General features: G+C 38.1%; 1 protein-coding gene across 3 annotated transcripts in view; it reads right to left on the reverse strand.

Moving 5' to 3' along the window:
• Positions 1 to 3,379: 3,379 nt before the first annotated feature.
• ACOT11 (acyl-CoA thioesterase 11) overlaps positions 3,380 to 15,077 on the reverse strand; it is a 60,535-nt gene continuing 48,837 nt past the window's right edge. For all 3 annotated transcript variants that reach the window (XM_039319816.1, XM_039319814.1, XM_039319815.1), the window contains exons 11-16: positions 9,932 to 9,998; positions 9,008 to 9,091; positions 7,149 to 7,282; positions 6,406 to 6,537; positions 5,695 to 5,821; positions 3,380 to 4,496 (exon numbers count right to left, since the gene is read on the reverse strand). In XM_039319816.1, the coding sequence (XP_039175750.1) occupies positions 4,341 to 4,496; positions 5,695 to 5,821; positions 6,406 to 6,537; positions 7,149 to 7,282; positions 9,008 to 9,091; positions 9,932 to 9,998 (700 nt within the window). In that variant the 3' untranslated portion in view covers positions 3,380 to 4,340. The remainder of the gene's footprint in view (positions 4,497 to 5,694; positions 5,822 to 6,405; positions 6,538 to 7,148; positions 7,283 to 9,007; positions 9,092 to 9,931; positions 9,999 to 15,077) is intronic.

Genomic DNA, 15,077 nt, shown 5'->3' on the forward strand with positions numbered 1-15,077 from the left:
CTCCTGACTGTGGGCAGAGTTTTTTTGCAATACTGCATTCTAACCAATGTCCCACCTTAAAGGATGGTCCTAGTCCTCTGGAATAATTGTACTCACAAGATGGCCCCTGCTGTTAGCATTTCAGAATGTGGTGAAGCATTGACCAGCTTTTATAGCTTGAACTATCTGGAGTATAAAGTTATTTTAAAACTAAGTTTTAAACTATGATTTATGTTTTTAGACAGTAATGTAAGAGGCAGAGCTTGTTGTAAGTGATAGAAATGAATAAATAAAAATTTAAAATAATTGCTAGATTTTAGTTAAATTTAATAAAAGCCAGCCAATTATCTGCACAAATTATCTATAATAAATTTTTATATCACTTTACAGCTCCAAAGATGTAGAAAAAAGCAGAGAAAATAGGGTCTGTCTTTGCAACACAGCCCTAATAGTGGTAATTTTTCTTGTCTATTACCCAAATCTCAATGACTCTGTGGACGGTCCAGAATAATTAGCCACTTTATTGATTACCCAGTTCATTAATCAAATCACTCCATAAATTAAATGTAAAAATAAAGTGTAAAATTCCATTGTTTTGAGGAAGACCATGATTCTTCCCCCTCGCTTCTACACACACACACACACACACACACACACACACACACAGAGTAGGTTTGTTAAACACTATCTCTAAAAGATGCTTTAAAGCACACAGAAGCATGAAGGTAACACCTCTTTGTAACACCTTCATCACATCATTTTTTCATACTTTCCATTAGAGTAACTCCACACCTCCCTGTGGCTGTCTGCAACATGATTCTTCTCACTGTATTTCAAAATGCCTCCATATCTTCTTTCTTTACATCCACTTTGCATTAATTATCTTGGAGGATTAATTTATCTTGCAGTAGTTTTTCATACACGGCTTCTATTTCCATTTTAGTTTCTCTCACATATTTCTTTTTCTTACCTACTCATTTTTCCCCACAAAACTATCCTGGATTCCTGGAACTATCCGATTATAACTTCTCCCACATTCAGAGCTTATCATACTTTTAAACCTTCACTGATTCTTTTACTATTTCATTATAGATAAGTTATCAATTCTGCCTTTTGATTAATTTCTTCTTCAGGTGCACATATGAAAAGAGTGTACCTAGGCTTAAGCCATGTTTTAGAAATGTCAAAAATAGTCACCATTCACATTCATCCATCTCCAAATAACTGAACTGTTTCTTCTGTGCTTTCTCAACAAGTTCCTCTTTATTCCCCCTAACACAGTGATGGCGAACCTTTTAGAGACCGAGTGCCCCAAAAGTGGCCCCACCCCTGCCCCTGCCCCACCCTGCCTGCCTGCCCGCAGGGCCACTCACCGCCTCCAAGGCCCGCTGCAGATTGCCCAGGCAGCCCAGCAGTGCCACAGCGGCCACGTCCTCTGCCAACGCCCTGCAGCATCAACTATGCCCGTTGCGGCGTGAGGGCAGAGTCTTGTCTACGCTGCCTGGTTGCCATGTCCTTGGCTGCGCTGCTCCACGTGGGCCACCCTCAGGGGCGACTCTCCTCCAGGGAGGCTGCTGGTGAGGAGGGGGTCGCAGTGGAGGCAAGGCTGGGGCAACAGCATGTATGCCCACAGAGAGGGCTCCGAGTGCCACCTCTGGCACCCGTGCCCTAGGTTCACCACTGCCCTAACAGAATGATGTTCCCTTGAGCATGTTAATTCAGAATGTTGCATTTTTCCAACGTTCATCCTTAATTCTTCCATTATGTTCTCTGTGCAGCAAAGCACAACTTTTACCAATCTGTGGATTCGTATTTTCATACGTGCTCCGAAGCACCTAAATGATACAATTTCATACCTTACATACATTTAAGTCCTTGCTTTTAAAATTAAACCTTCACTTCTTTACATGTATTCACTTTATAAGGTTAGGCTAGCTTCATTTACGTCTATAAACTTTCTCCTCTCACTTAGTGTCAGACACTAATACCCTTTTGTCATGCCATTTATTCCTCTTATATTTGAAATTGCAGTCTTCCATATGCCATGGTCATTTTGTTTTTATTTAATACAATAAGGTACAAAGCACAAAGGAACCCACTTTTTTCCCCAGCATGCTCATATTATTCTACACAAGCTAAAATCTCTAACTTGGCAATTACTTGCAAGACAACTACCATTGTCCATTTCCCACTAATTAGGCAGAGCATGCAGTATACAAACACGGACTTGGGATGCATTGATTTATTATAGTAACTTTTGAATCATTTTAATTTAAAGTCACCTTAGATACCTTTCTCTGTTGTTGGCTGACTTAAAATTAATTATATAAAGAAAGAAAATTAGGAATAAGTTTAGCCATTTAGCTTCCTGACTTATATGGACACCAATCTTTGGTTTTTATCTCTTGATTGATACTTATTATAACCTAGCCTGAATCTAGTCTTCAGTAGTTGTTCTCCACCAATTTATGCTTTCAGACTGAGTCTTTAAAATGCCAATCTGTTTCTTTGAAACTCTGAAGATAAAACCTTGATATATGGAATACATAGCATAGCAAAAAAAAAAAAAAAAAGTTGGCAAAGGAGCCAGAATTCACTTTCAGTCCTCATCCACTCTGGCTGGATTTACAAATAGCACTAAACAATAATTTAGCACAGGGGTCCCCAACCCCCGGTCTGTGGACCAGTACTGGTCCATGGCATGCCAGCAACTGGTCTGCATAAACAAGCAAACCCCCATCCGTGGGATGCAGGCAGCACAGAAAACCACATACTCTCCAGTCTGTAGGAAAACCTTTCTCCACAGAATCGGTCCCTGGTGCCCGAAAGGTTGAGGACCTCTGTTTTAGCAAATCATAGTGGTGGATTTGCACATAATGTTAAGCCTTAATACTAAGTAAAAACAACCTACATGGTAACCCTAGTTTAATACTAGAGCTAAGTCAATAGGTTATATGAATACCATAGATCCAGCCAATAGATCTTCCATTGGAATTTATTCTATTAATAGGTATGTCCCTATCAAAATTATTAGCTAGTTTCATTGATATACCACTGTTAATGGGACTAGAATACAATAATATGTGCATGAATATAAGCCAGGGATGAGGAACTTACATTCTTGAGAGGTTGTTGAACTTTGACAGGCTAAAAAGTCAAGATCCATTGTCCTTTTTGATTAATCTGTATTTATTCTAGTGTTTCTTAATCTGGGAACTTTAAGATGTGTGGACTTCAACTCCCAGAATTCCCTAGCCAGTCATGCTGGCTGGAGAATTCTGGGAGTTGTAGTCCATGCATCTTAAAAGTTTCCAAGGTTAAGAAACACTGATTTATACTAAAAAAGGGAAATGAATACTTGCTATATTTTCCAGAACAAAAATAGGAGATAACAAGATTCTTCTTCCTTTCACATAACTTTTATTGTCATTAATTTCAATAACCTTCCACCGCCTTAGAAGCCTTTAAAAAATTTGGGAAGCTTGGCATGGCAAAAATTTGCGCAAAACCTTAGGGGAAAAGAACCATCTACCAAAATAGATAATGAGGTATTCTGTTATCAAAGAATAAAATTTCTTCCAAAATACCAAAAATAAAACTGAGGAATAATTTCTTGGTGGTAAAATAATCAAACCTTGATAAAACATATCAGCAATTTCCTAACATTCAGGAGAAACTATGCATAAGGAATGTTTAAATTTTTTGTTTACATGTGACATGATTTCAGTAATTTGCTGTGTTTGTACAATATGCTTTGAAGTTTCATACATATTTAGTGGTATGATAACCCACCACCATCCCCAACATTACGTTGTAGATTCTCCTGTTAAAAAAAAATCTTCCCATGACTTTTCACTTTCGAATCTTATTCCCTTGATTAAAAGGTACTTTAAAATACATTTCAATTTGACAGCTTGCTTAAGTTGAATTTAATACAAAATTGCAATCTGTGCTTTAATTCCTAGTGTCCTGAACAAGGCAAAAATGGTGATAGAAGACCCTCACCAAAAAGTATCAAGTTTGAAGTTCTACTCTTCATCAGATTTTTCTGATCATCATATAGGACTTCAACAGAAGCCAACAAGGAGGCAAGTAAGGACTTGCAAAATCCTGGAAGAATCTTCCCATTTTGCTCACTTATACCCTGTTTACTAAAGCTCTGATCATTAAGTTGACCTGGATAGAAAATTTTGATTTAGCTCAGAAGTCTCCCTAAATGGGGTTTCCCCTAAGACTGGCTATATAAATTGATGCATTTGAACAGGTCTGTTTCCTCTCTTCTTCACATACTCAGTGGAGTGATTTCTAATTGTATTTACAACAAAGTTCATCATGGGACAGATGGAAAAATCTTTGTGCAGCTAAAGATTCTGAAGCCCAATGGAGACATTGTCTTTGTTCTTCAGGAGGAATTGCTCGCAGTCTTGAAAAGTGCGATAGAAACTTGAAGACAGGCCAGTTACATTTGTTGTGATATAGGAGAGCACACCTGATGTAGCCTGATGATAATATGACACCTAGAAACAAACAAACCTTATCAGCTGATTCTTTGGAACTCCTGGGACCATATAAAGTCTATCAATTTCCTCTTCTAACATAAGCATCAAATGGAATGTCAGATCGCTCATTTTCAGGCTTAAACACAAGAACATGCTTGGCTGTCTCTGGAAATTGCAAATGTACTGAAATGCATGAGCTCAAGAGTGAGCCATTATATGGCAATGTGATGGTGATCAAGAAAACAACCCATGTAAGCATCCTGTTATGTATGAAACTCAGCTTGTAATCTATTTTAACTATATATCCTAAATGCATAAATTAACTCTTGCAGTTAAGGATTTCATAGTGGGTGTTAAGTCATAATTAGGCTGAAATGTTTTTGACTGGATATAATATCAAGCAATATGAGACCAATGAATAAATCATGGCATGTTTAAGACAATAAAAGTTTGTTGTTGGCTTCTCCATCTCTTAACAGTGTCACTACAGCTTACTAATAGTCATTATTGTTGGTTTAAAATATTTGTAAAGCCTCATGTTGCTCATCTGTAACTTGGAATGATATATACCCATACCAAATGAAGGCTGATTTATTGATATTATATATTTTCTACATTAGCTTACAGAGAAAAACATGAATTAATAGCATATAGATAACAATAGATCCTAACAATGTCCACATTAAGAATTCATCCCATTAAGAGTGCTGAGAAAGTGTCATGGAATCTGAACAGAATATTTTTTTTACTAAAGAAATATGGAAGGACTACAATGTCTAGCCAATCCTATACTGGATAGCAGAAGAATAAAAATAAAAATTGGAAGAGGTAAAACACACAAATAGAAAGGAAATCCCAAAGTAGTTCATTATTTAAGAGAATTCACTCTATGAAAAAATATGCTAGGGAGTTGAACAGAAATTCTTACACAAGTTGCAATTCAGAGCAGAGACATGAGTTCAGAGATTTGTTGGCTCAGAGCCTCCATCAACTCCTCACCAAAAATTTCACGTCCAGATACCTTACAACTCCCGCTATAAATAATAAAAAAATTATGATTTCCAAACAGCAATTTGGAGGTTAGCACAAACTGTAGTTGGTGTGAATTTGATGTTGTAGAAAGCCAGAATTAGACCAACTGGGAGTGTGAAAGGGAACTCTTTTGCAAGTATGAATAATTTCACAATGTTTGTCTGCTTCTAAGGCAAATGTTTACCTTGGTAAGTTCGTCTATTTCTTGCCAAAAACAGAAGCCAGAACATAAAGTCTCCGCACGGGTATACTCTGGCTTTGCAGGGTGTGTTGGCAATGTGACTGATCTGAATGCTAAAACATAGGGATCTCTGAAAAAAAGAAAAAAGAAAAGAAAATGTGGTCAGAGCAAGCAAGGACTATTAATGCAACCTTATTCCACTTATCAAGTACTCTGGAACCTGACACTTAAAAAAAAGGTTTCTAGCAGGTATTAAAACTTTAGCTTGGAACTAGCGTAACTTCTATAGGTGTGTGGGCACAAAATTTGATTTGGAGAATTCCTGGCAATTCAACTGAATCTCAGAATTGAAAAAAATATTTGGCAATGTAGACTAAACTATTGAGCAGAATAAAACTTGGGATGGAATTTTGCACATGAGTGACAGTCTTTGTTTTCCCGCTACTAAAAGTGAAAGGGACCATTCAAACTGCAATGTCCAGGAATCCAATTGCTTCTCCATTGATTTTTAAAAATTCAAATCAAATTGGAGCTAATTCATAGACTTCAATATGTATGATATTGAAGCAAAAGGTAATTCCAGCCTTCCCAGCCTGGTGCCCCCAGATGAATTTGGGACAATACCCAATTGCAAATTCTGAAAGCTTTCGTCCAAATTCGTTTTAAAAAATGCCATTAAAAACTGGACTTTTGAGGAATGCCTAGCTAACATACCCTGTGCTGCAAGGTTTTCTCTGCGATACCAGGACAACAAAGTCCAAAGGTTTGTTTTCCTCACTGACAGTATGACTAATTACATGATAAATCATGTCATCCTTGTCAACTTGCTGGACAAGTTCACAGCTCCTGCAAAAACAATGCAGACATATGAAATGTACATATTAACTCCAGGTACAATGTTTCTACTTTTTGTTCCTTTGAAGGTTGAAAAATATGGGTGTTTATTAAGCTGTAACCACTATCAGGAAGACAGTAATAATTTTTATTCTTGCCTTCTAATGACTAAAAACTACTAGTCTAACCCCAAAGGGGGAAAAAAAAGTTGCCCATCTCTGTTTTAGAATTACTGGTGCAATAATCATCAACTTAAGACCTGATTTTTGGACTGGCACAAAACATTAAGTCAGAAATTAATTAAATGGCCTGTGTTCACACAACATGCCCATTCACAACAAAGCAATATTTCAGCTAAACAAACTTGACACGCTGCATAAATGCAACCAGTAGGTTTGTAATTGGCTTCATTTAGTATGTGGTATAAATACAGCTGGTATGAATGGGATGTGACCTGTGTTAGGATTCTGCCAAATGCAAAAAACTACTAGAACTAATCAAGATTTTTGCTGCTATTATTAATTGTCATTTCTATGCATCTGTGCAGAAATTTCCAAAATAAAAAAATGAAGTCATAATCTCTAATTTAAAAAAAAGAAAGAAAGATTTTCCAAAGTACTTACGCACAATGTCTGTCCCACTCGGGTCTATTTCGTAGATTGGACAGCAACAAGAAGGCTTGCAGCACATTAAAGCGGATGGTCATCTCAATTCGGACAGAGAGAAACTTGTCCTCTTCTAGAACGTACATCTTGAACTTAAAACGACCGAGTTCAACATGTTACCACAGAGTGTATTGCGAGTGTGAAAATATGCAATCATTGTTTTATGAAATGGATAAAATAAGTGACAAAAACAAAAGCATCATATGAATTTAATGAAGACCAGCATTATTTCTCAAATAATGTCCCCTTCAAGGAATTCATCTCATCAGTATAAGATGCATTAGAGGAAGAACATTTGGGAATCATTAGAATATCCTCAACAGCTACATATTGTCATGATGATTATTTAAAATACTCAGCCTCAAAGCACTGCTGCCTGGCCAGTTGCTGTCAGTGCACCTCCATAATATCACCCCCATCCACCACTATTTGTCCTTTTTCTCTGTCACTATTTAAATCAAGATATACACCTATAGGGATTTGAATCATTGCCTGAACACAGTCCTGAAGTGGAATGCAGTTAGAAATGTTAGCAACTACTGCTAGAAATGTGCAGCTGATATTTCTCTACCTTATTGAAAATTAATGGTTTGCATTGTTAAGGACATCACTTCTACTCAACATGAATTTGGTTTTTAAAAATAAAAAGAGGATTGGCTGTAGATACCCTGAGGCATCTTACACACGCAAGCACCACTCAGAACCTTTTAGAGTCAAGGATGTCCTTGTGTCTCTGGAAAGGAAAGTTCATTTGGGGCCTTTCCTTGTAGCTGTGCTGATGTGCGATCCACCCATCCGTCACTTGGCAGAGAAGTGTTATACAGCTAAGATGGGGAACAATCTCAAAGGAGTGGTCAAAGCACTAAAAAGAGTAAAGTTCTTCTATCTCCTCTTCTGCCATTCAGCAATCCCTAGGCGTTAGCGTCATGAAATGGTATCCCCAACAATAAAAGGGGATGACGATGATCTTACTGATGAAAATAATCCTACGTTCTGATCGATTATTGGGAGATACTAAAGCAAAGCTAACTGCTATATGTAGTAGTGGGATATGAGCATCAAAAATCAGCCTGAAATACCAAAACAATAAACAGAAAAACTGCAATACTAGAATGTTTCATAATGTTATCCAGGAGGATCAGTAATGTTAACATTCTATTATTTTCAGCTACTCAAAGATCACAGTATACCAGTTAATTCAATTTAGCAATCAAAATTTTTAGAAGGCATTATCTCCCACAATGGTGTTGTCATCTGGGCAATGGTCAACTAGGGTGGGAGGGGGACAAGGAACCCGCTGCTTTATAGGTGTTTTGATTTTAATTCCAATCAGGTTTTGCCAATACAGTCCATAGCAAGAGTGGGCAGAAGTGGTGATCCAAACAATCTAGAGCAGGGGTGCCAACCTCCGATCCATGGACTGGCACCTGGCCCCAGCCTGCCAAAAACCGGGCCGTGCAAACAAGTGAAACCCCATCCACGGGATATAGGCAGTATGCGAAACCACGCCCCCTCCGGTCCATGGAAAAAACTTTCTCCATGGAACCGGTCCCTGGTGCCCAAAAGGTTGGGGGCCACTGATCTAGAGGGATCAGATTGCCTTTCCTTAAAGGTGGATAACTTTCCTCAGCCTGATATCTTCAATCCTCAAAATACAATCAAAATGAGAATTTGGGTGGCTGTAATTTCAAGACACCTGAAAGACACCCAATTGGGGAAAGGTGATCCATGATGATATTCTGTGCAGGGGAAGTACTGCTTGGACCTGGACACTTGGTCATAAATTGGGCCACTTGGGCTGGAGATGCGTTAGTTACCTTGTCTCTTTCAGATGCAAGTACCCAGTTGGCTTTAGCTACCAATGTCTTCAGTGCAGTAACGTTGTTATAACTCAGATAAACCTGCATTGGGTATATATATTTAAAAAAATACAATGAAGTCGAGTTTTCTGCTGGCTTTTCTTTAATATATTGAGCAATGCTATAACCTTCTCCAATGTCTTCCACTCATCAGTGCTTTGACCTGTATGAAATCAGTGGACCATGGGCGTAACTATGCAGCTTAATGAAAGCACTAAATACCTGTCAAGTGCTCTAGAAATAAGATATGACTGCATTTTTTTGGAACAGCTGCCTGGGAGTTTTGCGGTTCTAAAAATCACAGAAAGCATCAGTGGAAATTTGCCAGTGTCCTAAGTTTCTAAAAGCAAGGTGTAAAACTAAAGTTATCTCTGCAATAATAAACTAGTGGAAAATAAGTAAACTCTTTACTTCTGAATGTTTGGTTTTTCAGACATACAAACAAAGTTGGGCCTGAAGAGATGCTCCATTCAGTTTCATTCTGCATACCGTAATGCCATTTCTGAGATAGCAGAAAAGACATTTATTTATCTTGGTTGATAAATAACAATATCTATGCCAGATAACTGTTGAATGGAGCTTATTCTTCTGGACTTGAACATTTTATTGTCCATAGTGCAAGAGTTATCTTGAGACCCCCTACAAAAACATGCTGTCTCAAGAGTGTTTTGAAGAGGTCATCCCATCAGCTCCAAGTCCCATCAGCTTTGCACACAAAAGAGGCTAAGCAACAAAATATCCAGAAGAATTTGAAGTTGAGGCTTCAAAGGGAGAAGAAGAGATGTTTGGATCACTGTAGTGTTTGAAAGGAATGGATTGGAATCCCCGAGTCTAAAACTTTTAAAAACATTTGGCAGGTCAGAGAAGCAGATGGAAACTTACCTTATTACTCTGGTCCCAAGGCACAGATAAAGGTACTTCAGTATATTTGCAGGACACAACATATTTTCTGTAGAAAGCAAATGTAACGTATTAATCTAACATGAGTAGGACAAAACATATTAAGAACAGTTTCTCTTACACATGGAAAACAGCAAACATGTTTTGAATATCACTTTCCCCAAAACAATATGTAAGAAATGACGTATTTCTTTTAGGGAACATGGCAAGTTAAGCAAGCCACACTGGTATACTGGTTAAAGAAACCAAGCTAGAAACTGGCAGACCATGAGTTCTAGTTTCGCCTTAGGAACAAAGGTGACTGTGGGCCAGTCACTTTCTCTCAGCCCTAGAAAGGAGGCAACTGCAAACCACTTCTGAAAACCTTGCCAAGAAAACTGAAGGACATATCTAGGTAGTCTATAGGAGTCAAGACTGACTCAAAGAAACACAAACACATCCATCCACACACATACATACACACACAGAGACAAGTTAAGACCTCGTATGGCAAAAAGACACCCACTTTTAACTCTAACACAGAGGTCCAATGCAGAAGGGAAATATTGTATTGTCTAATTAAATATACTCCTTCACTGTGCTAGAATGTACATGGTCTATAAAGTTTTTGGTAGATTCTTCAAAGCAGTTAGATATAGGCAGAGACCTAGGCAGAACCACAGGTCACTCTGGTTCAGCTTACTCTAGCCTACTGCCATAAATTCTACTGCCTTTTCTCATGAATTATCAAAAGACCCACCACACTTGCACGAGAGATTATAGATTCTGTCATCTCTCCCGTCTATTGCATATTTTGGCACTAAAGATACATCACTCTAGAATCCTCCCCAAGAAGCAATCTTGCAGTTTATACACTGGTTTCCAAAGAAAGCTGACACCAGTTTAAACTCAACTCTGTCAGCTGGGAAAGCAATCCTGGAGATTTTCCAGCCTTCTGAGCAACTGTGCTCATAGATATATGCAAATATATGCATCAGCCAGAGGCCAGGTGCCAGACAAATCTGAGGCCAGGAGAAAAAGTTAAATTAGTAAATGATGATTATTGATTAAATACAATGACACCCATTCGTAGAATTCATATCCATCTGTGTACATGTACACAAACTATTAGCTAACAGACAAATGCATAAGTACAAACATATTCACGGAGAGAAAGAGAAACTGGAAATCTAGACTCAGAAAGCATAAACGTATGAATGCTTATTTGATAGAAAGTCCCCTAATATTTAATTACTCTTATGCTCAATTAAGAACACACGATTGCTTCTATGCTGCAAATGGATCTCTTTACCTCAGTTTACTTTATGTACATTTGGGAAGGTGGAGTGCCAAACTGGTAAGAGATCTTTAGCATATCAAGCTGTGTTTTCTTTTTGTTTGCAGAAAGAAAATAAATACCGTATATTCCGGCGTTTAAGGCGACCGGTGTATAAGACGACCCCCGTCTTTCGCGCCGATTTTTACGCTTGCAGAAGTCGCCTTATATGCTGGCATATACGGTAAATGCCTTTATACAGGTAGGCCTTGACTTACAACCACCACTGAGCCCAAAAGTTCTGTTGTTAAGTGGGACATTTGTTCAATGAGTTTTGCCCCATTTTACAACTTTTCTTGACCCGTTTCTTAAATAAACCACTGCGGTTGTTAAGTTACTAATACTGTTGCTAAGTGAATCTGGCATCCCCATTGACTTTGCATGTCAAAATGACACAAAAGGTAATCACATGACATTGAGGCACAGCAATGGTCATAAGTATGAACCAGTTACCAAGCATCTGAATTTTGATCACATGATCATGGGATGGCTACAAAAGATGGTAACTGTGAAAAATGGTCATAAGTCATTTTTTTCAGTCCTTTGTAACTCTGAACGGTCACTAAATGAACTGCTGTAAGTTGAGGACTACCTCAAGCAAAAGTAAGCAAAAGGATGCTTACTCTGCAACAAGTCCCACTTCTAGATGCTTAGAAGTCCTCTCAGCAAGTATGCTTGTCCTATCAAACTTTTGAGGATCCAGGTTTTCTACAATCTTCACGGCAGTAACTCTACCCCAAAAGTAGATTCTCTCTTGGAAGCTCACACTTTCTGTGCATGGAGGATGGCAAGAGAAATGCAAAAGTCAAACTGCAAAGACAGCAACTCCCGTCTTTCTTTTAGTCACTGACTGCACCTCACAATTTCCAATCTTCTTCCAAATATCCTCCTCTATTGCCAAATTCTCAGCAAATATAAGATAAACCCCCTCCCCCCAACACTTACAGATTTGAATGAAATGTTTCATTTTCCTTTCGGATAAATGAAAGTCTTCATTTGGGGTTACTTCCAGGAAAGGTTTGTGGCATGCAAATACTAACGAAAGTCCATTTTGGGAATTAGAAGCAAAAGGAAAGAGGCTGCCTGCTGTGTGACTCAGTGCAGGTCTCCAGGAATACAAAGTCACAACAACCTTGGACTCCAGGAACATAAAGTCACAACAGGTTCCTATGAACTGCTCAACTATCAAGCCTTTACAATCTCGTTCTCAGGGTCTTAGATAAAGAAATGTGGATAAGGAGAAATCTGGCAGATAACAGGTATTTATCACCTTCAAAAAGAGCAATGGTAAATAACCAAGTTCAACTTTGCAAAGCACATCAACTAGAATAGATACTTTTTAAACTAAAGATGTTAAGAAAACAGGAAAAGACATGAAATATAATGTTAGACAACCCAAATGTTGGAGATGTGGTAATATGGATGCGACATATTTTCATGTTTGGTGGAATTGTAAAAAGGAAAAGGCTTTTTGGATTATGATTTGGTGGAACATTCAAAAGATTTTTAAAAGGAAGATAAAGTTCACCCCTCAATTATTCCTATTGGGTATCTTTGTGGATTTAAATGACAAAGAAACTACTTTAATGTTGAATTTATTAACTGCAGCAAGGTTATTAGTAGGCTCGTATTGGAAGAAGGACTCGTTGCCTACTTTAGAAGAATGGATATTTAAAGTTTCTAACTTTGCAGAAATGGCAAAAATTTCTGCTTATTTGAAGGATCATACACAAGAAAGATATATTATTGTATGGAGAAGATGGATAGATTATATTCAGAAAAAATATGGGACTATAAAGTTTCATTTATTTTATGAGTAAATTTTATAGTAACTGTTGTAGAGATTTGTTTATATGACTTAATTTAAGGGGAGTTAAAGGTTAAGTATGATGTTTTTTTTTCTTTTTTTTTCTTTTTTCTTTTTTTTTCTTTTCTTTTTCTTTTTCTTATTATTGTTAACCTTCTTATTAAGAACCCTGTACTCTGCTCTGGGAAGCGAGGGGGGGAGGGTTGAGAGTGGGTGGGTAATGATAATATAGTCATGGTAAATGCTTGGGCATTTCCCCTATGCTGCGTTCATGTGTGTGAGAGGAATGAGAGGGGAGGAAGGAGTAGGGAGGAAGTAGGATGGTTAGAGGAGAAGGGGAGGGGAAGAGAGTAGGAGGGGAGGAGAGAAAGAGGAGGGAAGTAGGGAAGGTTTAGAGAGGGTGGACGCAGCCTGGGGGGAATGGGCAGGCGGTACCAATGGTTAATTGTATTTTGTATGAATAAATGGAAAATAAAAACTTTTTAATAATAATAATAAAAAAAAGAAAACAGGAAGAGACAGGACAAAGTTCACAGGCAAATTAAACAAAAAGATTGAGGTATGTGTGTAAGCTGCATGCATCCCTCCAGAGATAACTGGTTCTTAAGAAATAATTATATATTAATTTCTGTTCCAATAGAGAGAGTGTTATTTATGAATAAGATCTCAAAGTTATAGAAAATGCCTATGTGTATGTGTTCTATAGCAGGTAGAAGTATGAATGACACAGTTCAGGCATTAATACACTGCCACTCACACAGCAAACACACACTGTATCTCTCACAAGGGCTATATATTTCATTTATAAAGCACTATTGTCTTCTTTCCCACATAGTGGCTATAGGAGAAAGACTAGGAGAGCCTTCATAAAGATCACATATCTACGTCCATTTACTGAATACTTTTTAAGGCTTCTTATGGTGATTTACTTTATCAGGGAAACCCCTTTGGGGAATGAAGTTCACACACTTGAAAGTTGTCATGGTTGAGAAATCCTGCTCTAGAGTATGGTAGTTTGCCTCTGGAAAATGGGTTTGGGGGACTAGTCATTGAAGCCATAGAGTTGGCCAGTGTCCCCAAGGCTGTGATGTAACAGTGAAGACACTGAACTTAGGAGATCCAAGTTCTAGGTCACCCTCCATTATGGAAGCCCACTGAGTGACTTTAGGTCAGTCACCCTTTCTCAATCCAAAATATTACATGGATTTTTTTTCTTGTGGAAGAAAAGGTGAGGAGGAAAACCTATGTATGTCCATTTATACTCCTGAAGGAAAGCAGAATTTACCTCCATAAACAATAAATAAATCTCACGAGAATGCCCACGATATTATCTCAGGATTCTGTCTGTAGATCCTTAGCAACTTCCAAAGACAGCAGATCCTCTGACTTCCTACATTTAAATTTTGCCTATCTAGACCTCTGACTCCTTCTAACAAATACTGATTTCGGTCTAAGTGAAATATTAACAGCCTCCTTCCTTATCCAGACACTCCAGATATTCAGGCAAACAATTAAGATAAAGGATGCTTTAGATTATTTTTACGGTTCATCCTGCAGCAGTTTCCCCCATAGGCTGAATATCTGGAATTCACAAGCTGGCGAGTGACAGAGACAAATGATTAAGCCAGAGAGATGTCAAAAGAGAGAGAATTCTCAAGCTGAAGAAGGCTGTGAACCCTTAACTTAGAGCATCCTATTTAATATAGCAGTGCCTGTTATGTTCTCTCTGTGTATATGTTCTCTAACTCTTCCTAGCCTGCCTTTTCTCACTGCTCACGTGAAGATGTCACTAATCAGGTATTAAAGCCTCAAGAACAATGGCCTCCAGGATAATGCAGGCTGTCTCCATCCATGTTCCCGGATAAATTATATATGAGAGATAACAAACAGAAAGGCTATAAATACACCGTGAAAGCTTTGTGACATAACAAGAGGCAAATGGGAGGGGGCTGTAACCATAAAGCAGAACTGGAAGCAGGCAGAAATAAAGAGCTTAGGAAGAGGAA

Source organism: Crotalus tigris, unplaced genomic scaffold (assembly GCF_016545835.1).
Source record: "Crotalus tigris isolate CLP2741 ecotype Arizona unplaced genomic scaffold, ASM1654583v1 scf7180000023617.9722795, whole genome shotgun sequence".
In the NCBI taxonomy this organism is placed as follows: domain Eukaryota; kingdom Metazoa; phylum Chordata; class Lepidosauria; order Squamata; family Viperidae; genus Crotalus; species Crotalus tigris.